This window comes from Ceratotherium simum, chromosome 38 (genome assembly GCF_057802395.1).
Source record: "Ceratotherium simum simum isolate JZ-2026a chromosome 38, ASM5780239v1, whole genome shotgun sequence".
NCBI classification, from domain to species: Eukaryota; Metazoa; Chordata; class Mammalia; order Perissodactyla; family Rhinocerotidae; genus Ceratotherium; species Ceratotherium simum.
The window spans coordinates 21371319-21394991 of record NC_141937.1 but is presented as its reverse complement, the minus strand read 5'-3'; the positions used below and the strand labels follow the sequence as shown (position 1 = coordinate 21394991).

Sequence of the window (23673 nt, the reverse complement as noted above, 5' to 3'; positions counted from 1 at the left end):
ATCGGGGATTAAACTGAATTTTGTAAATTAACTTGGGAACATACTAGTCATTCCAAGAATTCTACCAAAGCAGTATTGGGAACACCACTAGCATGGAAGTCAGGGACCGTGAGAAGACAGAGGCAATAATGCACTCTTATTTCAACCTACACAGGCATTCATTCTCTTTAAGACGATACTGGGATCCACCTAAAAACACCAACATATGAGGGCTTCTAAACTTGGGCTCCATGAGGCTGGCTTTCTGACGGCCTGTCAGAATCTGGCTCTTGGATTTGAATTTAAGCAAGGAAGCCATAACAGAATGTTTGTATTACAGAGTTTAATCCCTTCCCTGGATCCCTGCTCCTCTTCTTGTAGAACTGTATAGGGGAAAATGACGTGGTCTGTTAGGAGCCAGGGTGCCCACAACAGTTACCAAGATTCACAACCACCAAGTCCATGACTGTGAGGCATTTTAATTGTTAAATAACTGGATAGAGTAGAAGTTTATAATGGACTGCACTCACGGTGTATTAACACCATCAATAGAGAGAAGGAAATGCATGCTGTCTCTAACTCACATGATTACTTAACAGGATTTCTGAGAGCTCTTCCTTCCCTTCTTCTCTTTGCTCAAACGTTGCCTTCCCGATAAAGTTTCCCTGACCACCGTATTTCAAACTGTTACTTCTGTGCCGGCCCTGTGGCTTAGTGGTTAAGGGCGCGTGCCCCGCTACTGGCGGCCCGGGTTTGGATCCCGGGCGCGCACCAACATGCCGCTTCTCCGGCCATGCTGAGGCCGCATCCCACATACAGCAACTAGAAGGATGTGCAACTATGACATACAGCTACCTACTGGGGCTTTGGGGGAAAAAATTTAAAAAAAAACAATTAAACTGTTACTTCCTTCCCACATTCCCTATGCCTTGCTTTATTTTTTCTTGTCTCACTTTCTAATATATTCTCTAACTTATTGGGTTTACTTTCTATCTCCTACCCCTACCCTCTACCCCACCTACCCCTATCAGAACGCAAGCTCCATACGGGAGGTCAGTTTTGTTTCTTTTGTTCCCTGCTGTATCTCTAGAGTCTATAAAAGAGCCTGACATACTGTAGATGTCGATGCTCAATAAACACTTGAGAGAGCAAATGAGTGTTGTCTAACATAGAAGCAAGGAGCCCTCTGTGGCCCTGGATGTGTTGTGTGGCCTTTGGCTGGTTATGTATCTTCTCTCTGCTACATAAATTGGGGAAAGGGAGAGATTCTCTTCTCTTCCTCCAATATGGTGTGAGGGTGAATGATACATGAAAGCATTTCCATCTTCTTAGTGGAACAAGAGAAATAAAATCAAAATGATGTCATTTATTAATGCAACCAGACCAGTCCTTAACAAATATTATCCTGGGTGAATCCTCTAACTCTCCTATACTTTCTAAATATACAAAATAAACAAAAGCAGCAATATTATGCCTCTATGGTTACATCGAACAGTATCTTTAATAAGACCAAACGTAACTGTCATCCTCGCCAACCATTTTCCTAAGTGTACACTGATGAAGCCAGGCCAGTCAAGTAGAACCAAAATAATTCTTCAGACCAAATCTTTCTTACAGCAAAAATTCTAGTATATGAAGCAAACTCATGTATTAGGGTCACCTTTCAACGTTCAGTCCTTACTGATCTGGGTATGAAGTTATCTTCCAGAGATGCAACATAATGTAGGGGTCAAAAGTATTGGCTATGGCGCCATATTGCTTGGGTTCAAATATTGCCTTTGTCTCTTACCAGGTATATTTCCTCAGGCAAGGCGTTTGAATTTTCTGGCCTTAGTATCTTCATGAGTAAAAACTGGGATAACAGTACGACTTAAACTTCATATGCTTTGATGATTAAATAAGTAAAGGAGAATCAAGCTCTTGGAGCAGGACCTGGCACATAATAGCATTCAATAAAAATAGCCATTATTATGAGCAGGGAATGCAGAGTACCTTCAGTAAATTAGTGTTTACCAGATTACTCTCGACAAGCTACTCTGATTCCTAGAATGCTGATAACTTATAACAATGTTATCTAAAAATCTCAACAGGCATTCCTTCCCCATTACTAACAAAACAAAACAAAGTCACCATCTTAATGAAGAAAGCTGTCTTGATTTTCTTTATTTAGGAGTATAACTTACTTTGAAAATAAAAGCAAAAGATAGGAAAGAGAAATTTTCCCTAATTATTTTATTGGCTTCTTAACAGTTGTACATGGTTGTAATTGTGAGTATAGATGTTTTTGGTTAGTATTTTAATTTACAATCTTTCTCTTCTCCATTATGATTTTTCAATCTTCAATTTCTTTGATAAAGTCCTAAAGCACGCAGTGCTGTATTTTTAGTTATAGTGGAGATTCAATAATTTTATTTATTTATTTTCTCCCCCAAAGCCCCAGTAGATAGTTGTATGTCATAGCTGCACATCCTTCTAGTTGCTGTATGTGGGACGCGGCCTCAGCATGGCCGGAGAAGTGGTGCGCCGGTGCGCGCCCGGGATCCGAACCCCAGGACGCCAGCAGCGGAGCGTGCGCACCTAACCGCTAAGCCACTGGGCCGGCCCTGGAGATTCAATAAATAAGCAATTCAAGGCACATTTGAGAGTACATACCAGGTACAAATTACTAAAAAAGCACCTGACGTGGGCAAAGATGAGCGAGAGAGTCTCTGCCCTTCAGTACTTTACATAGTGAATTAGGAGCGGACACACAAACCAGAAAAGAAGTCAAAATATTCATGTCGTCACAAGAGTACAGGCAAAGGAGGGAGCTTCCTGCTCAGCTGATATAGAGTCAAGGGCGGGCATATCTTCAGGAAAGAAGAGACACGTGATGACCCTTGCGTGACTGATGGTATTCCACCAGGTGTAGCTGTGGGGAGAAGATGCTCAGAGGAAGAGGGACGAGCAAGAGGACAGGCCTGGGGCGAGAAGGCTTGGAGCATGCTCAGTGAGTGACTTTCTGTGACTGAAGTCCAAGGCATGTGACTAATAAGATCAGACATGAGAAGTCAGTTTGGGTTACACTGAGGAGAGCCGAGGGGTCAGGAATTCATCGAGGACACAACGTGAGGTCGGTCACACTTTGTGAGCAAGGAGCGACAGGACCAAAGTTCCGCCTGTGGAAGATTCCCTCTTGGCGGTATCCGGGATGATCTGGAGGGGAGCGGGTACAGAGCGGTGCTCTGCCCACCTATTTCCCCAAATCCACAATGACCCCTGCTCTCTCCAGCCACCCGGCTTTTGGGCTGTGCCATTGTAGCAACAGCAGCTCCAGCACCTGAGGTCTGGGGTCTGAGGAGGCCACTCCCCAAAACGCATCCCCTGTGTTCCACTTTATACAGCGAGTTTCTGCCCTGAATCCTTTGGTAACTTCCTGTCCTAGTTACCAGCTCTATTCCCTGGTTCCTTAAAAAAAGGCTGGGGGGCCTGTTTGAGTCTTTCTGATTTCCTAAACTAGGCCCCATCTGCCCATGAATACTACCACCTAAGTAAAGAACGTCCTGGCTACTAAGGCCTGCCTGGATTTCCCAATCTCTCTTCACCTGGATGCTCTGTTATTCTACCCTACAGTGGAACATATGCCATTTTGGTGTAAAGTACCCATTGCTCCACTGGCCTAGCCTGAGAGTTGGAATGTTGTTATCTTTGTTACTCTGGGGTTCCTGACAGCCCGTGCCATCCTGAACCTTCTCTGTCAGCCTCATCAGCTCAGTCAGGTTCCCCTCGTAGGCAGGCTCACAGCCAGAACCCAGCCTCTCTCTGCCTTCTCTAACATTCTCTAGCTTTCTATTGCTAGTACCGCTAATACCTAAGTATAGCAGAGAGGCTACCTGCAAATATCAAGACATAGACTGATAAGGACCAGACAATGGAGACAGAGAGGAAAGGCTGATGCTAGAGACCTGGCACCAGGAGGAGATAAATGAAAGGTTTAGGAACTAGCAGAATGTAGAAGATGGTAAAAGGCAAGGAAGAGTCAAATAACTCCATGGTTCAAAGTCTGGAGGCCAAAGAAAGCCATGACCACAACAGCAAGGGAAACTGGGGTTGACCAGGGATCTGTTTTGGTTTGGAACGTATTTATACATAGTACCTTCCCACTCCCACTTTCCTCACTCTCTGTGCTCATTCACAGCCTTTATCAGTACCTTACCTCTCTAGAATGAAGCCTCCACGAGGGGCAGGAACATTGCTTGCTTATTCCCTGCAGAATCTCAGGCTCTAGAACAGTGCCTGGCATGCACCACGTTTTCCATGCAGATACATGTAGACCATATGAATAGATTCTGAGTTAACATGCAGTCCTCAGGAAGTGCTGCCCTTCAGATGCTTGGGCAGAAGCACTTGGGTCTTGGTTGGAGCCTGGCTTTGAGGATGTGGGTACTGAGAAGAGAGGATGTGATGAGGAAGGGCATGTTCAAAGAAAGGGAAGGGTTGAGACACGTAGCAAACCTCCCTCAAAAGTTTAGGGAGATGAGAAGTGGAAGAGAGGGGAAGAAAGAGAGGAAGAAAGTCAAAGATAACCAAGACAACAACGCCTTCTGTAAATCAAGGAAGGACTAATCGGTAACGGCAAATGTTGTAAAGGTTGCCATGGATGAAAATGAGAGAGTAACTCTCGATTTCATGATCAGGAGGCTTGGCGTAGCCTCAGTGGAGTGTTGGATGCAGGGGATTGCAATGGGAAACGGATGAGTGTGGAGGGAACATGGAAGCATCAGATCCAGGCTGGATTTAAGACGTTTGGTCTTCATTGTAACAGGCTGTGCAGAAGTCAGAGGAACAACTGTGTTCAGATAGGCTGTTCGTATTCTTAGCTTTGGGGAGACAAAAGCATATTTAAAGACCTAGAGGGAGGAACCTTAGCCACCGCTCCCCCTAAAAAAAAACAAAAAAAAACAAGAAAAAATGATATATAGGAAAAAAAGTGTAAATGACATTTTGAGTTCTAAAGATAGGGAAAGGAGAGAATCCAGAGCTTAGGTGGGACCAAAGGAGGCCCTTCTCACTCAGGAGATGAAAAGTGAAGGAGAGAGGCATCTGGGAAAGTAAATGGAAAAGAGGGCTCTTCTCCTGCCCTAGCACCTAACAGCTTATGGACCAGTCTAAATAGACTTCAAGATACAGGTAACTTTCTGCTTTAAAACAACACGTTTCTGCAGAGAACGTGAAGTCAGGGCACAGGCCCTGCCTGCCCTACAGGACAAGATGGGCTTCCAAAACACAGGGACTCAAGGACCACCAAAGCAGGCAGGACCCTTCTCAATTCCCACCACCACAGTCAACTTGTGATTACAACGGCAGTATTACAAGGGCATTAATAAATCCGTGTTGCATCCTATCTGCCATCAATTAAAAATTCCTACAACAGAAACCCAGACCAGGAAAAACGATATTAATCACGGTGGAGGGGAACACAGAAAGATTCACGTCCATGTGTATACGAAGCCAGGAGTTTAAGAGAAGGAAAAACAGAGAAGAGTTACTCTTCTTGGAAGGAATTCATCTTCTTTCATACCCCAAGATACTGTGGGCCTTGCCTAAGGTCTACCTTACAGTTTGCCAGACTGCACACGGCCTTGGTCATATCCAAACAGCTAGTTTTCCCTGTTTCTGACATAATTTATTAAAGAAGAAAACACCTTTCTCTTGGTTATTTCCAACTGCTTTTCCTCTGGATGTGACATCTTTCCTCAGTGTGAAAAGAAACATGATCTACGATTCTGTGCTTCCCTGTATTTCAGGCTTCACTGATACATTCCACAGAATGTATGCATACAATCAGCAGAAATTTAAGCCTTAAAATAAACATACGTAGAAGGTAACAATAAAATACTTGATAATGGGACACTTGATAACATCTTCTGAAACTCAAGTAAAACATTACTAATAATATGGGTTTAAAAAGAAATCAGGCAAGTAAACGCAGCAGACAAATGCGCAAAGAATTGTTAACACATCTACTTGGCTTTTTATTCTATTATGTTACAATTTTGATGCCAAAAAAAAAAAAAAAACCACCCAATGAAGTATCTAATAACTTTTTCAGGTTTCTAATGTGGTTTGGTAGTCTTTAGGAACCAGGAATATAGCATCTACAAACAACTTCTTGGAGCTAAACTTATATAAAATCCCGTGTGAATCTGGAAAGGAAATAGAGAATACAAACACAGTCAGGCTATCCTCAGTAAATATGGGATGACATAAAATAACACAATGCTGTTTTAAATGACTTCTCTTAACTATTCAGGGTTGATGGAAATGTTACAGCCTCCCTGCTATTAAAATAATTAAAAATAGGTGACAAGGAAAGACCAAGGAGAAGTTCTTTGTAGCTGTCTCTTCTACTTTAGGGGAAGAGAAGTCAGTAGCCAGATTCAGGCAACAGGCAAGAGAGAGACTTCCATACTCTCTTCTCAATATCTTCTTAATGCTACTGTCTGGAGCCCTACTTCCATCTTGGGTAGCCATGGCAACCTGAAGAGCCAGATTCTCCCAGTGCTTAGGGAAAGGTGAGAGTGAGGCCCTTAAGAAGGCCAGTGTAGTTCCAGTCACAGCTGAATAGCAGGGGAGAAGAAGGCGCCCAGCAGGGGTTGGAAGGAGTCAAGGACTGAGAACAGAACTGAAAACACCTTAGAATTCAACCCATTCAGCTCCAATCTGACTCACTCAAGGTCACACAGCACCGTGGTGGCAAGGATACTACTAGAACCCAGGTGTCCTCAACCAGCACAGCACTCTGCCCATCACCTCCCACTGCCTCCTAATCCAAGAAGCCAATTGGGAACTAAAGAGGATTCAATAACCAAGCTATCTTTATTTCCCCCCAAGCCAAGGCTCTAATCTTTTTCTATCTTTTTATTATGGAAAATTTCCAATATCTACAAGTAGGGAGATGAGAATAATAAACCCCATGTACCCATTGCCCAGCTTAAACCATTACCAACTCATGGCCAATCTTCTTTCATCTATACTCACTCCTCCTCCAGGATTATAATGAAACCAATCCCAGATAGTGTATCATTAGTTCTTTTTAAATATTAAATGCTCAAAGAAATTATATAGCTGCAAATGCATTAGAGATGATTTTCTTTAGGGAGTTTGGTGTCCCTATTCCATATCCTTGTGCTATGTGGGGCATTTTCTATTTTATTTCACAGCTCTTATCCCAGCACAGATCAGGAAGATAAGCTCTGTGACTGCGAACATACACTGACAATATTAGACTGGGGTACAATGAGGAGTTTTGATGAAGGGATTGTTTTGGACAATAACATGGAGAAAGACGAACCTATATCAAGAGATACACACCTTTCTACCTTAAACAAAACTCCATCAATACTGGACACCTGTTTAAATCAGGCTTAATTCTGAGATTTAAAGCCAACTTCCCCCATGAGTCCATATGAAAGGTACTAAATAATGGAATTCTCAAGCTTCAACAAATCCACAGAATAAAATAATAATAAAAAATTTTCATACCAATAAGGTTCTGACTCCCCTAGGATAGAGTCTATTCATTTGTCCTAAGGACATGATGGAAATTTAAAATTAAACAAGAAATACAGCAACACTTTTCTTTCATACAGCCATTTACATTTTGCCCACAGAAAAAATACATTCAAAAAAACATTTACAAAATTTTAAATTACCAAACAGGATTGTGCTACTGGAACTAAGTAGATACATAACAGAGAATGTGAGTGTGTTTGTGTGTGTGTGTGTGTGTGTGTGTGTGTGTATCAATGGATACTTGCAGCTACAATGCAGACAAATAACCTTTTCACCTCTAATTTTCCATTTCACCTCTCCCTTCCTATACGTCAGCTTTTTATATGAATTTTACAAGTATATATTTAAAAACAAGAATATAGGAAAGCCAAAGTGAGTAGAAAAAGAAGGCAAATGAGAATTCTAAGTTGTTTCATCCTTAAATGAAATAATTTCATTTCAAATATGGATTAATTTTTCTGTAAAAAACACCCTGCAAGACACAATTTTAGACCTTTTGAAAAATTTAAATTTGTCTTCTCTTCTAACAAAGTTATGATATTCATACCTGCTGAGGTTTCTCTAAATTTGTCACTGGTCTTCTTTTTCCTCCATTTCCAAGGCTTAAAGATTTTACCGATGGTGGAGAGTTTCCCCTTTCTCTTGAAGGGAGGTGTCTGGGAACCTGCTGTGGGGCCATCTGAGTTTGCTATAGAAGCTTTGTCCAGTCCATCAACTGTATAAAGAAAAATAAAGTCAGAGCAAGGCTGTAATAAAAGTTTTAAACAACATCATGTATTTCTCCCTGTGCTGTTGATACGAATCATGCCCACTTTAATTGGAATCTCACATAATGTTTATTTTGCCCCATTTCCCAGCTGGCAGAACTCCCCTGATTATCAGTCAGTAAATCAATCCATCAGAAATTATAGTCCCCTTAGATAACCATTTTGGGGAAACAGAAAAGCAGCAAGCAACTTACATAATAGGTAGGGCCAGACAAATAAGATCTGTGAAACATAGCTGAATGCATCTGCAGCAACTACATCAATATTTTGTGCAGGAATAGAGTATTCTAAGTATTTCTAAAATAGGATCTTCCTCCAGAGGCTAGCTTGGCATTCTCAGTAATGAATATTACAGCTATGGTGTAGTTAAAAGCATGGTTTCTCCTTCACAAAATAAAATTCAGTGCCAAGAAGCTAAATTCTAATTTTTACAATACTTAAAACTACCTTTTGCTTCTATTACAAAAACAGTTTTCAGCTTCAAAGAAACTGATAACTATCACTAACATCAAGAAATTGGTGGAAAACATGGGATTGTGTGTGATAAAACATATCTTTATGTGCCTTAAACATTTTATTAATCAGAAGAAGTGTCTAAAACTTTAAGTTGCCTTGCAATATGTTCATAACAGAAGGAACACAGTGATGACTTACATTATCCCAACTATCAAATTTTAATGGGAAAAACTGGAAACAGTCCAGAATGGATAAACTATAGTATTATTCATACAATAAAAAAAAATGAGCCATTGATATATACAACATGAATGCACGTCAAGAATATTGGATATATATAGGTTAATATCCAAAATATATAAAGAACTCATACAACTCAACAACAACAAAAAAAGCCAAACAACTCAATTAAAAAATGGGCAGAAGATCTGAACAGACATCTTTCCAAAGAAGATACACAGATGGCCAACAAGCACATGAAAACATGTTCCACATCACTAATTATTAGGGAAATGCAAATCAAAACTACAATGAAATATCGCCTCACGCCCATCAGAATGGCTATTACTAAAAAGACAAGAAATAACAAGTGTGGGAGAGGATGTGGAGAAAAGGGAACCCTCGTACACTGTTGGTGGGAAAGTAAATTGATGCAGCCACTATGGAAAATAGTATGGAGATTCCTCAAAAAATTAAGACTATAACTACCATATGATCCAGCTATTCTACTTCTGGGTATTTATTCAAAGAACACAAAAACACTAATTTGAAAAGATATTTCCAGCCCTATGTTCATTGCAGCATTATTCATAGCAGCCAGGACTTGCAGACAACCTAAGTGCCCATCAGTGGATGAATGGATAGGGAATATGTGGTGTGTGTATATATACACTTATCTAATGGAATATTACTCAGCCATAAAAGATGAAATCTTGTCATTTGCAACAACACGGATGGACCTTGAGGTTATTATGCTAAGTGAAATAAGCCAGACGGAGAAAGTCAAATACCATATGATTTCACTCATATGTGGAAGATAAACACAACAACAACAAACACACAGATACAGAGAATAGACTGGTGGTTACCAGAGGGGAAGGGTGAAGGGGTAAAAGGGCACATGTGTACAGTGATGGATGGAAACTAGACTTTGGGTGGTGAACACAATGTAATCTACACAGAAGTCAAAATATAATGATGTACACCTGAAATTTATATAATGCTATAAACCAATGTACCTCAAAAAAAAATTGTGCTAAAAAAAGTGACACACAAAGGAGCACATACTGTGTGTTTTTATTTATATGAAGTTCTAAAAGAGGCAAAACAAATTTATGGCAAAAAAAAAAAAGGGGGGCTGGCCCCGTGGCTTAGCGGTTAAGTGCGCGTGCTCCGCTACTGGTGGCCTGGGTTCGGATCCCGGGCGCGCACCAACGCATCGCTTGTCCAGCCATGCTGAGGTGGTGTCCCACATACAGCAACTAGTGGATGTGCAACTATACATACAACTATCTACTGGGGCTTTGGGGAGAAAAAGGGGAAAAAAGGAGGAGGATTGGCAATAGATGTTAGCTCAGAGCCGGTCTTCCTCAGCAAAAAGAGGAGGATTGGCATGGATGTTAGCTCAGGGCTGATCTTCCTCACAAGAAAAATAAAGAAAGAAAGAAAGAAAGAAAGAAGAAAGAAGGAAAATCAGAACAGTAGTTGCTTCTTTGAGTGAGATGGAGGTAGGAATTAACTGAGAAAAGTCTCAAGGGAACTTCCTGGGGTGACGGAAATTATCTCAATAAGGGATGGATTATACAAAACGCATCAAATGGTATTTATGATTGTGCACATCAGTTTATGTAAAATTTACCTTTAAAAAAACCCTAAATAAATAATGAAGTCCAATTAATGATATGCATGCTGTCGTGTTTAGAGGTAAAGTATATTAATGTCCATCAAAAATAATAAATAGATAAATAGATAGAATGGACAGAGGGATAAATATACAATAAAGGAAAATATAGCAAAATGTTAAGGGTGGAATCTAGGTGGTGGGTAAGCAGTGGTTAAATGTATAATTCTTTCATCTTCAAAACTTTCATAACAAAATATCAGGAAAAACAAAACAAATAAAACAAAAATTGAATGGCAAAGACTTCTGCTTCCAGGAAGATGGAGTAGATTACTTTTTCCTATTCCTCCTGCTAAGTACAACTAAAAAAACCCCAAATATTATATATAAAACAAACATAAGAAGACTCTGCAAGGTGAAAATAAAGTAGACCAGCCTGGGACCTCAGGACCCAAGAAACAACATGAAGGTAAGATCTCTGGGTTTTCTTTTTGTCTCTCACATACCAGACTTGCAGCCGAAGCAGTCACCAACCTGGAAACACCAATGGGCACAGACCAAAAAAGCCTCAACAAAAGCCTGCTCTCTTTAGCCAACGAAGCAGGAAAGGGACAGCCTAGCAAGACAGAAAACTTTTAACAACTGCTCTACTCCAGCTAAACACCACAGAAGAAACTGTGACCATCCATGTTAGCAAAGGCTGAGTGGGGAGACTAGACTTCTACCTTTACGAAGCTCTAACAAGAGCCCCGACATCCCTGTCAGAGGGGCGTCAGAGAAGACCAAGCAGGGAGCCAGGACCTTCATGCCTGCCAGCTGGTAATGAAGCATCCTCTACAGTGTCAGTGGAGACCATGTGGGAGCCTGGACTGCCACCCCTACCTAGCAGTAACGAAGTGTCTCTCCTCCTGCCTCCCCCCAATATTGGGGTGATTTCGAACCATTGCCCAGTGGGAACAAGACCACCCCCACCCACTATGGTGTCAGTGGAGGACGTGAGGATCTGGAAATCCCACCATGCCCAACAGTAATGAGGATCCTCCCCCCCCGCAATTGCTGCCATCAGTTATCAACAGAGGATAAGTGGAGAACCTGGATTTTTACCCCTACCTAGCAGTAAATGAGACAGCACCCCTGGTTTACCTTGCTGGAGAGGTGTCAGACAAAGGTAGTTAAAACAAAAGGTTTCAATAAGATTTAGAGTCTTGGGGCTGGCCCCACGGCCTAGTGGTTAAGTTTGGCGTGCTCCACGTCAGCGGCCTGGGTTCGGTTCCCGGGCATGGACCTACACCACTCATCAGCAGCCATGCTGTGGCAGCAACCCACATACAAAATAGAGGAAGACCGGCACAGATGTTAGCTCAGGGTGAATCTTCGTCAGGGAGAAAAAAAAAAAAAACTCAACCAAAGATTTAGAGCCTTATTACATAATACAAAAATGTCTAAGTTTCAATCAAAAATCACTTGACATACCAAAAACCAGGAAAATCTTAAACTGAATGAAAAAAGACAATCAATACATGCCAACACCTAAATCCTAATGAGTTCTCCTTCCAAACAAGAATGATAAATCCCATTCTTCCCCTTCATGAAGTCTCCTCTAGTTTCAGGGAGAAATGCAAGTCCTACAGTGACTGATTCTTCTGCGCATGGTTCCTAACCCTACTTTACCCACCTATGTTGGCCATAGTGCAATAGGCAGAAACAGATATGGAATAAGACTGACTTTGAAATTAAGTTCGAGTCAAACAGTAAAATCCTTATTTCACTTTCACTCCTGTCCAATTGCCTTCCTTGAACTAGGGGCAAAGCCAAGGAGGAACTGAGTGTGTGGTATTTCTTCTTCTTTGACGCTTTATGCTGAAGGGCTTAATTTTGAACAATTGAAATGTTGTGAAATATAAAAGGAAAGGCTATTGCAAACACAGGAACTTAAGTTTCCCTCTCAAATTCACCTCTGTGGCTACAGACACATCTCCTTCTCATTTTCTCTCAACCCAGACATCCAGTTTCTTGACACTCCATAAAAATTCTGCTTTTGATCTGAACCACTGAACAATAGTCTATTTTTTCTCCTGAAAACAAAAGTAAACAAAAACAAAAATGAAATAATTTCCTAGGTGACAGAACCTGATAGAGAAGGAGACTGAGTGAGTGAGGTAGTTGAGTGAAAAACGAAAGTCTTAATGTCAATGTCATAGCTGCTTAAGAAATTAACTGCCATTATCTTTCTTTTTTATGCATTTACAGTTCTGGTCTTAATCTCTACTCTGGAAGGGGCCTGGGCCAGTGTCAATGACCACACCAGTGCAAACACACACATACCTTTTTCCTGATTGAATGAATCCACCTGTAATTTTGTAATTGTTGGGCTATTACAGTCAACCCACACTTGCAATTAGGAATCATCCATCGGCACAGTTGGCCACACTGCCATTGTACTTTTCTTAAATCACAAACACGAAGGGGATTGTCACCTTCTTTTGAGAGTTATGAACAGAACATGAACTCTCTTCTTTCCTCCAAACACCTAGGATACTCAGTGCCATTGATGTTTCTATAATTTTTCTTTTGGACCAATATATCAATAAAATCAATTTGAAACTTCCTAAAAATTTTTTCACAACAGACCTAGTGAATTTTGCATTTACACACAGATAAGAACAAATTGCCAGGTAAATCCCAGATGAATGTCTGAATTTCCTGTTCTAAATGTTCATTTTGATCCACTTTCATGTTATGAAGACTGGCCTGTCATTCAACAGAACTTTCTTTTTCACACTTGAGATCAACATTTTAAAATATTTTACATACTACTTACATATTTAAATATTTCAAAATACAGTCAGCTGTTCGAATGCAGACATTTGAAATGATGCAGCTCAGTCCTATCTTCCCATGGAAACAAGCTCACACCTAACAGGACGTCCCCACCCCACCAACTGGTAAGAATTCAGAGAATGCATGCAGGTTTTATTTTTCATTTAAACAGAAATTTATCAACTGGGCAGTCCCAGTGCAAATGTGACCTTGGAAGCCAAAAATAAATGAGGCTAGATAATTATCAGATAAAATAAATGATAGGTTTGGATAGCCTTCCCTTTGAGATCTGAGAACTGAATGACAAGGATTCTTAGAAAAACTAAATCTAATTAATGTTAGAGTTTGCAGTATTTTTATCATATTGAGTAGTTATGTGCTATTCTAAATATTTAAAATTTTTCTCCACTCGTAATTATTTTAGTCACTAAGAAAGTGAAACAGAGGTGGCAGAATATTCCACCTCGCAAATTTTGTAGGTGAAAGACCATTTAGAAAGAACCTCAATAAAAGAACTGGTACCGGGCCGGCTCCGTGGCTTAGCGGTTAAGTGCGCGCGCTCTGATGCTGGCGGCCCGGGTTCGGATCCCGGGCGCGCCCCGAGGCACCGCTTCTCCGTCCAACGTGAGGCCGGGTCCCACGTACAGCAACTAGAAGGATGTGAACCTATGACATACAACTGTCTACTGGGGCTTTGGGGGGAAAAACTGAATAAAAAAAAAAAAAAAAAAAAAATCTTTAAAAGAACTGGTACCGATTCTGCAGAAACTGATACCCACTCTGTGAAAAAAAGGAGGCAGCAAAGATGGCCTCAATTTTCCTCTAAATATCCTAACTATCTGAAGGTTAATGAAAATACATTTCTGAAGCCCAATAATAACAAAAACAACTAAAGAAAAATCATATGTGGTAAAAAAAAAAAATGCTTTGATAAAACTCTGCTGTACTAAGTACACGCTTACAATATTACTCATAGTGATTTTATTGTACCAAAGAATATGCTGATTAAAAGGGCATCGTACAAAAACATCTGACATTTAAAAACCAAGAACTGAAAGGAAGTAAAAAACCAAGCAAACCAATCTTTACTTCCTTAAAATATGGTTTCTAGACTATTTTCTTTGTGCCTGTATAATTTATTATGTTTACATAATATTGTCACTATATTTTTTTATTTCTATTACAGTTTTTAAATGTTTCCATGATTATTCCACCACTGTTCTCTTTAAAGGCCACAGAACATATGGCAAAGAAACATTAGAGCAGCATTCAGGGAAGATTTAACTTTATTTCCTACACCTGCGTGAGGTCTCTCCCTTAACTGAAACAGTCACTGAGAATATGTGCTGTCATACACAGGGACTGGCACACAATTTCTGGGCACAGAACCAAGTAGACAACAAGGTCAGAGTGAACTGTGCCATGAGCCACCGCAGATGAGACCGCATAATGGTTTCCAGGAAGCCAAGTGGCTATCCTTGTCTTGAGTTGTGTAAAGGAGAGCCTTACCTTCTTGCTCATCAGAGTTTACACTGGGCTGGACTAACTCTCTTCCTTTTCGGGAGTAAGATGAATGACCAGTGGAAGGGAATTGAAAAGGAACAGAAGAATTTAAACGCGTGACATTACATGGGGGTATGAGTTAACAATTCTGAAACTGCTATCCACGTATACCGGGATGGAACAAACAAGTAAGTAGAAGACGGATGTTGGGAGCCAGGTTTCTCACTGTTGGAAGGGGAGGTTACAGATAAGCAAAGGCAGAAGCTGGAATGATCCATGTGGCACTGGATTAGAGTCGGGGACATCAGAATGAACTCATGTTTGGCCAGACAGATAGATAAATAGATGATAGAAGGATAGATAAATAGACAGAGAAATAACAGATATGTGTGTATATATGGCTTAGTATACACACATGTATTTCCTGCTCTATTCATTCATAGGGCCTAGAAGCAACGATACCCCAATGAGCACACCGAGCACTCAAGTCTTCATTTCTAATAGCACCCTCCAATAAAATGAATCAGATCTCTTTACAGAAATGGCTGCTTTCAGGGCTAGGACAAGGACAATACTAGATGAGCCTGGAGCATCTTAAGAGCACCAGAAAGTAAGCAAGTGCTCAAAAAACATACTGATGGGAGCATGTTAAAGTCACACAGGAGCCAACTGAAGAGTCCCAAAGGCCAAAGGACAATTTGAGCAACAAATTAAATAATGTAGTATTATAGTCCAAAGTATAAAACAAATATCCATGAGTCCATACTGATATAGATAAATACTGAATACAGGGCCGGCTCTGTGGCTTAGCGGTTAAGTGCGCGCGCTCTGATGCTGGCGGCCCGGGTTCGGATCCCGGGAGCGCCCGGAGGCACCACTTCTCCGTCCAACGCGAGGCCGAGTCCCGCGTACAGCAACTAGAAGGATGTGAACCTATGACATACAACTATCTACTGGGGCTTTGGGGGGAAAAAAGCTGAATAAATAAAATCTTTAAAAAAAAAAATACTGAATACATAAATAAATGTGGGAGAACAGACAAATCTGTACAGAAGAATGACAAATAATTTACATAAACATTCCCCTCTCAAGGAGGTGGATCTTATCCCCCCACTCCTTAAATGTGGGCTACACACAGTGACTTCCTTCCAGAGACTGCAGTATGGAACGAGGGGAAAGGAGTGACTTTACAGTAGAGATACCTGACAAACAGGACCTCAGCTAAGTGATGGATGGTAACTTCATCAGTGATATATGTTGATAGCATGGACTCTTGAGATGATGGATGAGAATCATATTCAAACCCCAAAACTGTAACCATGAGAAAAAACATCAGACAAACCAAACTGAGGGGCATTTACAAAATACCTGACCAATACACCTCAAAATTGTCATTAAAGGAAAGGTCATTAAAGACCAGGAAAGTCTGGGAAACTGTCACAGACCAGAGGAGGCCTAGGAGACATGATGAATAAGTGTAATGTTGTATCCTGGATGGAATCTTGGAACAAAAAAAGGACATTAGGGAAAAACTGGTACAATCCCAATAAACTGTGGAGTTGAGTTAATATAATAGTAAGGCACCAATGCTCTGTTCCTTGGTTGTAACACATGTATCATCCTCACATAAGAGAGGATCACCAGAAGAAACTAAGTTGGGGGTATATGAGAACTGTCTGGGCTATCTTTGCAACTTTTCTGCAAATCTAAAATTATTCTAAAATAAAGGTTCATTTTTAAAAGTGTGATATTAGCTAACATGGAGGTAAATGAGGATGAGGATTTAGGAGATTCTTAGGGGAGAGGATCTCAGCAATAAAGAGATCTCAGGGGATACTGTCATCTACCAATAGTAAAGATATCTGCTCCAACAAGTTTTAGGAAGTAATAAGCTTTAGAATTGCCCATCTTTCTCTCCCAAATCTCTCTTTATGAATATTTTCAATTCCCAGTATTTTATCACTGAGAGAATATGTACAGGTCATCAAATTGCTGTTTCAACACTTTTTAGCACATGATGAACCAACTAAGGAAGTGGTATTCAACATTTTGCAAAAGGGTAGACAATGGGCCCAGTTACAGAATGGAGGCAGAAAGTACTTATCGACAATTACTGTGAAACCACAGAAAGAGGAGATCTAAATGTACCCCCAACACACACACACACACACACACACACACACACACACTATATTGGGATCAGTATCATGTACTGCTAACATAGAATGACAAATCTGGGAATAATATAGAATGACAAATCTGGAAATAAAAATTAAAGTTCCCTGTGCTTTATTTTTAAATCATTGAAGCTGAACTGTTTTCAATAAGAAAATTTTATTTGAGAATCAAAAGTAAATTTAAAGGACTGAAATTGATTTCATGACAATTGAGGATACATTTTCTAGCTCATCAATTTTTTCCCTGGACCCACGGGGATAGAAGAGCGGCACAATTCAGCAACAGAAACCCCACAGCTCATGCTGGTGTGAGAAGTCTGATGGGCAGCAGTCACCAATAAACTAGCCACTGATCCATCCTGGGATGCATTCTCTTCTGAAAGTGGAAATTAGTGAGCACTTCATTGATGGCAGAATTAATAATCACTAACATTTATTGAGTCTTTACTGTGTGCCAGGCACTGTGCTAAGTACTTTACCTGCATTAGCTCATGCTAATTCTCCCAATAGCTCGTAGTCGCATTTTTGTGATGAAAAAATAAGATTCACAAAGACTAAGCGTCTGGTTCAGTATTGGGGATACTGTGTGTGTGTGTGTTTATATTCATATAGAGAAAGGTTAAGTGAAGACTGATGGACTAAATTATATGACTAGATATTGAGTAAATAGGTATCTTCCTCAAGTGACACACTGAGTAGGTGGCAGAGCTTAGATTAGAAGTCAGGTCTGTCTGCCTCCAGAGATGGCCTTCTTTTTTTTTTTGTGAGGAAGATCAGCCCTGAGCTAACATCTGCCAATCTTCCTCTTTTTTTTGCTGAGGAAGACTGGACCTGGGCTAACATCCATGCCCATCTTCCTCCACTTTATATGGGACGCCGCCACAGCATGGCTTGCCAAGCAGTGTGTCGGTGCGCGCCCGGGATCCGAACCGGCGAACCCTGGGGCCACCGCAGCGGAGCTCGCGCACTTAACCACCCGCGCCACCGGGCCAGCCCCGAGATGGCCTTCTTAACCATGGTCCCAGAAGGCCTGCTTTAACTCGGTGCCATGAACTCACCCTGTAATGTCCAGGGTGACCACAGAGAGCAGGACAGCATTCTTGCTCATAATGAGCTTGTAGTATAGCTGGGGAAACAGACATGATCAGAGGTGAATGATGCCAGCCAACTGGGGAGGTGCTGGAACGGAAGTGTGAACCAGAGAGGCCCAGGGAAGGGGACAGAAAACTGACCGGGTAACTTGGGACTATTCCACAGGGAGTGGGAGACTTGAACTGGGACCACAAAGACGAGTACCCCGTCTGGTGGAAACCAAGGAGGAAATGGCCTGAAAGAGAACAAATCAAGGATGGCTGACCTTTGAAAGTAATGCCAAGAAAAACGTTCTCATTACACAATGCCGTGCTTGTAATAGACGTAGGATACATATTTATGGAAAAAAATAAAACCAAATTTATGAAGCCATGTCCTTGAACATGTAAAATGGTTAAATGTGAAATTTTTAAAAAGGAATTAAAGAATCTTTGAACTTTCTATATACAAACGTATACACTTAAAAATGTATATACTTTCTCTATATAAATGTACTACTTCAAAATCTGAGAATAGAATTTTAGAGTTAGAAAAGATCTTAGTTGGCGCAGAAGAAAATTGCTTTTCATCAGCTGATAGTTCCTTGAAAAAATAATCAGCATTAAGGTAATAATCATGGCTAAAAATATTTTGAAAATTATTTAGTAACACTCTTTTTAAATCCAGCAAGAGTAAAAAGAAAAGAATGTAAACAAGAAATTAAACTTAAAGAAAGAAAATAGGATGTGAAAAACATTGCTATATTAGAGTAAAATGAAGGAATTTTAGTCCCCCGGGAGGAAGACTGCTCTTATAACTTGTCTTCAAATTTGCCAATTTCCATTCCTCTGTCACTTGAAACAAACTATACAGTTATCTAAAGGGACTTGGGATAAGATCAGTATTTCCATTGTCATTTAAATTAATACTATGCAGTTTTTTCAAGATAATTTTTGAGGTATAACATATACACAGAAAGTAAATGATTTTGTACATGCAATCACCTTCCAGGTCTAGATCATTTCCAGGCCCACAAAGCTTCCCGGTGCGTCTTCCCAGTCAACATCCATCCTCTCTCACCCATTCTCCCAAACAACCGCTGTTTTGACTCGCATCACCAGTGATTTGTTTTACCTTTTCTTGAACTTCAACTTAGTAGAATTATACAGCATACTGTTTTGTGTCTGTCCTCTTTTACTGATCATTATGTTTGTGAGATTCATCTGAATACATGAGCACTGCAAAGCAAAGCTACCTAATTACAAGATAGAAAAAATACGCTATCTTAGCAAGACCTCAGATGATAGAGTACTTAAAAATGATGAGCCTTATGCACAGCTTGTCTTTCTAGAAAGGATATCATTACGACTTTCTTTATCTGGAAAATGTAAATAATCTCCTTTTTCCCATACTAGGTTTCTGGTATCTACCTCATCTACCTTTCTACCATCTTTTGAGGTTGCTCGGAAGCTGTGCTAAATTAAAAGATCATGTAAGCAAGTTCACAGGTAGGGAAGCAGTTTATTTTCTGTAAATAATGACGGCTTTATGCATATTAAAGCAGGCAGCAGTTCTGAGCAATGCAATTCACAGAACCACCGAGGACAACATTATCCACGACGGGAACAACAACCATGTTTAATACAGGAGTTCTACATAATCCTACATATATTAAAGCTGAATCTACGAGGAAACTGAGACCCAAGAAGACTACGTGGTTTCCCAAATAGTTAAGTAGTGGCAGAGACATAGTCGGGTCATCCGATTCCTGATCAGAGCTTTCTTCCCACTCTACGAGGCTGTTCTCATTGGAATATGATAACTAAACTCATGGCGCCTCCTCATATCTCTAAGAGTGCTCCTTTAGAGATATGAGGAGGCGCCATTGTAGGGCAAAAAGCAAAGACGACATTGCACAATCAGGAGAGGCAATAAATCTCAGTTCATGTTCTGGGTTTTGACCACCCAAGTGGGATGGTTCACTGTAAGCCATGAAGACGGCTGAGTCCCAGACCAACTCTGCTACTTAACTAGCCCTGTGACCTTGAGCCAAGACCTCAATATTTCATTGCTGAAATTAGGAGCCTAGGTTAAAGGATCTCTAGCCTCCTTTCCAACGGAAAAAATTCTTTGATTCTCATACTGCTTTGTGTTGAGTCCATCATCTTAGAGATCACATAAAGACCTGTTCTAAGCGCTTTATGAATATCGCCTCGTTAACCAACACAACCCTATGAAGTAGGTGCTATTAGTGTTCCCGTTTTATAAATGAGGAAGTTGAAGCCCAGAGAGACCAAGCAACTTGCCCAAGGGCACACAGCTGGTAAGTGGGATTTAAACTCAATAGTTTGCCTCCTGAGTGTTCTTTGTATAAAATGGGTCAGAGGGTTGTTGGCGGGAATAGGGCTCTATTTTAAGAGAAGGCAAGACATAAACCCTAATGAATAAAAACTCAATTCTATCCCCAACCACTTCCTTGGACTAATCCAAAGAGTTAGGGCAGGTACTGTTTTGCTCTCTAAAACAATGCCCAGGGTCATCACCGTTAAGTTCATGCTGGTTACAGCTAGAGTGTCCTCTTCACTTATATTAACTATGGTCATTTGATTGCACAGAATCCTTATTTACCATGGTATTAATTTTAGAAATTTGATACCATCAGTTTTTTAACTTGTTTTTCTAATGGAGGCAGCCATTATTTTTAAACCCCCAAAGGGAAAAGCTGCTAAAGATTTCCATCTGTCTGCAGCAATGACAGAGAATTTCAAAGTTTAAACTTGTGGCCGATAGGCCTGCAGAAGGACTATGTTTGTGCAGCTGTATGACATCCTGATGCACTGACATGAACAATATCCCCTAGACTTGCTGCAGGATATTTAGCAGATTAAATAATGTCACTCTTATTTCGGGTTTAAAGAAACTCTGACTGCGTAGGAAAAGAGTCGCTTTGCAAAAGGAAAATCAATTTTAATGTAAACAAAGGCATTTTAAGTTTTGAATTACTTATCACTATAAGCAAAGGGTTCTATGAACAGATATGATGGCTGTGCTTAGAAACAGCAAGAAGTTTGCTACAGAGATGAAAAATAAGAACGGAAACAACCAACTTTCTACCTTCCTTCCCTTACGTAACAAGCAATCTCCTACAATAATTCCCAGAGTCTAGGGTGGGAGCAGGTCATGGTGCATGGAGGGTGTGCTGAGTTTATGAAAAGGAAGAAAACGTCGACACATTTCCAGTGGACAAACTACCAAGTGAGAGAGAATTTCACCTCCTCTATGTTAGGATAATGACCACTTGGTTTATGCTGAGCATATGCATTGGGATGAAATTTTAGGGGAGAAGCTGGCAGACCTTATATATAAACTGTAAAATAAAATCAGGGCCGGCCCTGTGGCTTGGTGGTTAAGTGCGCGCGCTGCGATGCTGGTGGCCCGGGTTCGGATCCCGGGTGTGCATCGAGGCACCACTTCTCCGTCCATCCTGAGGCCGAGTCCCACATACAGCAACTAGAAGGATGTGCAGCTATGACATACAACTATCTACTGGGGCTTTGGGGGGAAAAAATAAAATAAATAAAATCTTAAAAAAAAAAAAATAAATAAAATAAAATAAAATAAAATGAAGTTTCAGATTGTTAAGTGGCTAAATTTTGCCTCAGACAAAATTATGAAAAATCTCCCATAGAGGATGAATGTAACAGAAGCATTATTAGAATAACACATTACATCTGGACCAATATCTTTACATCAAAAGGCTGATGGATAAATAAGATCCCGAGAAGCTACATATAATGTGACTCTAGTCCAACAGCTCCCTGGCAGTCACAGCAAGATCTATGAAGAGACTGGGGGCCACACGTAGAATTCTGGACTATCTACACAAAGCAGAAATGAAACCTACAGGCTTACGCAATGGAAAGCAAGACACTGGGAGATGCATGCTCCAGCCTTATACAACGGAAAACAGGATGCTGAGAGGAGAATTTATGTCAACTCATCATAGAGTCCCCAAGGCACTCAGTTTTATATCCTTGTCGGTCCGTTAAGAGGCGACTGCAAAAACTCAGGCATCTGAACTTGGACAGGAGCACTGAAAACGGATTGGAAATGATGAATGGATCCAAGGGACATTGAGGAGGGAGAAGCGAGGAGGCTGAGGAACTGCCTGGAGAAGTCACAGAAAACTCCATGGCCAGAATCTCTCTGAGGACATGGGATGTCAAGGGGAGAAAAAGACTTGGAGAAAAGACCTATGGCTTGTGTTCAGGTACCATGAACTTCAGGTGCTGGAAGGACATCCAGGGGAAGATGTCCAGCAGAGAGTCAGAAATGCGTTATTGGCACACTAGCAAGAAGTCAACATTGAAATTATTTGGAAGAGTCTTCCAAACAACAGTGGCAGTTGAGGCCAACGGTACACTCTTAGGGAATGATTACCTTTAGGAGGCAGTAGCTTGACGCAATAAAGAACTCGGGACTTCTTTTGTACTGAGAACCTTCAGGTAGAGGAACAAGTTTCATTTATTTATTTGTTTTAAAGTCACAAAGTGTGGGGGATACTCAAGGGCTGAGGGGAGAGAGCCTGAAGGGAGGGAGAGAGTGAAGATCCAAGAGAGAACAGACTAGCCACGTGGAGACTGAATTTCCTTAGGATAACAGCAAGATTTCGAGTGCAGAAGGAGAGCCTGAACTTCATCTGGTGAATATGAGGAAGGGACCAGGTAATCAGGAGATGATGACAGCAGCAAAGAGATGTGAAGAGAAACTCAGGAGCATGGCATGTACTTCAAATGAGAATACACACAATACTGGAACAATATAGGCAGGAATGGCCATGGGGAGTGGATTGAATGTCAACAATGAGGGGTCAAGGAGAAGGGAGCTACCAATACAGAGAGTCACCAGGGAAGAGTTGCCAAGGAGAGGTGGGTTCCAGACAAAATGAAGAACAGGAGGAAGGAGAAGTCCACAAAAAAATGAGGATGTAGAAAATCTATTTATGGTGGAATGGAGCCATTCATTCCTAATTAATTTACTGAGCAACTATTATACACAAGGTAATTTACTGAGCAACTATTATACACAAGGTAATGCCATAATGGTGAGCACAAATGGATTGGATCTCTGCCCATAGGTGGCTTACAGTCTATGAGGGAGACTGACATTATTCAAGCAACCATCCATTCCAATACAGAAATACAGCATGTAGTGCGAGCACAGGGGGCCTGGGGGTCTGGCGGGCTCTCATGGTGGCAGTTGAGTATTAGTTCCAGTGACAGGCATGGCATGAAATGGTCTCCGAGTTCTGAGTTGAAATTCAGGGTAAAATTGTTTGAGTGTTACAGAGGTTTAGTCTAGTTTCATAACGTTGCTTAAAAGGTAGAAATACCCTGTCCAAATGAAGCAGGAAACCACTTAAAAGTCACTGAAAAGCAATGGATTAACATTCCTTAGTTTGTACACTTAATTCTCTAGAGAGAGAGGGAGGGAGGGAGGGAGAGGG

At 40.8% G+C, this 23673-nt stretch overlaps 1 protein-coding gene across 1 annotated transcript in view; it reads right to left on the bottom strand.

The window, feature by feature from the left end:
- PHACTR2 (phosphatase and actin regulator 2) overlaps positions 1-23673 on the bottom strand; it is a 260046-nt gene that overhangs the window by 84824 nt on the left and 151549 nt on the right. The window contains exon 3 of the mRNA XM_087424964.1: positions 8081-8248. Coding sequence (XP_087281090.1) covers positions 8081-8248 — 168 coding nt within the window. The remainder of the gene's footprint in view (positions 1-8080; positions 8249-23673) is intronic.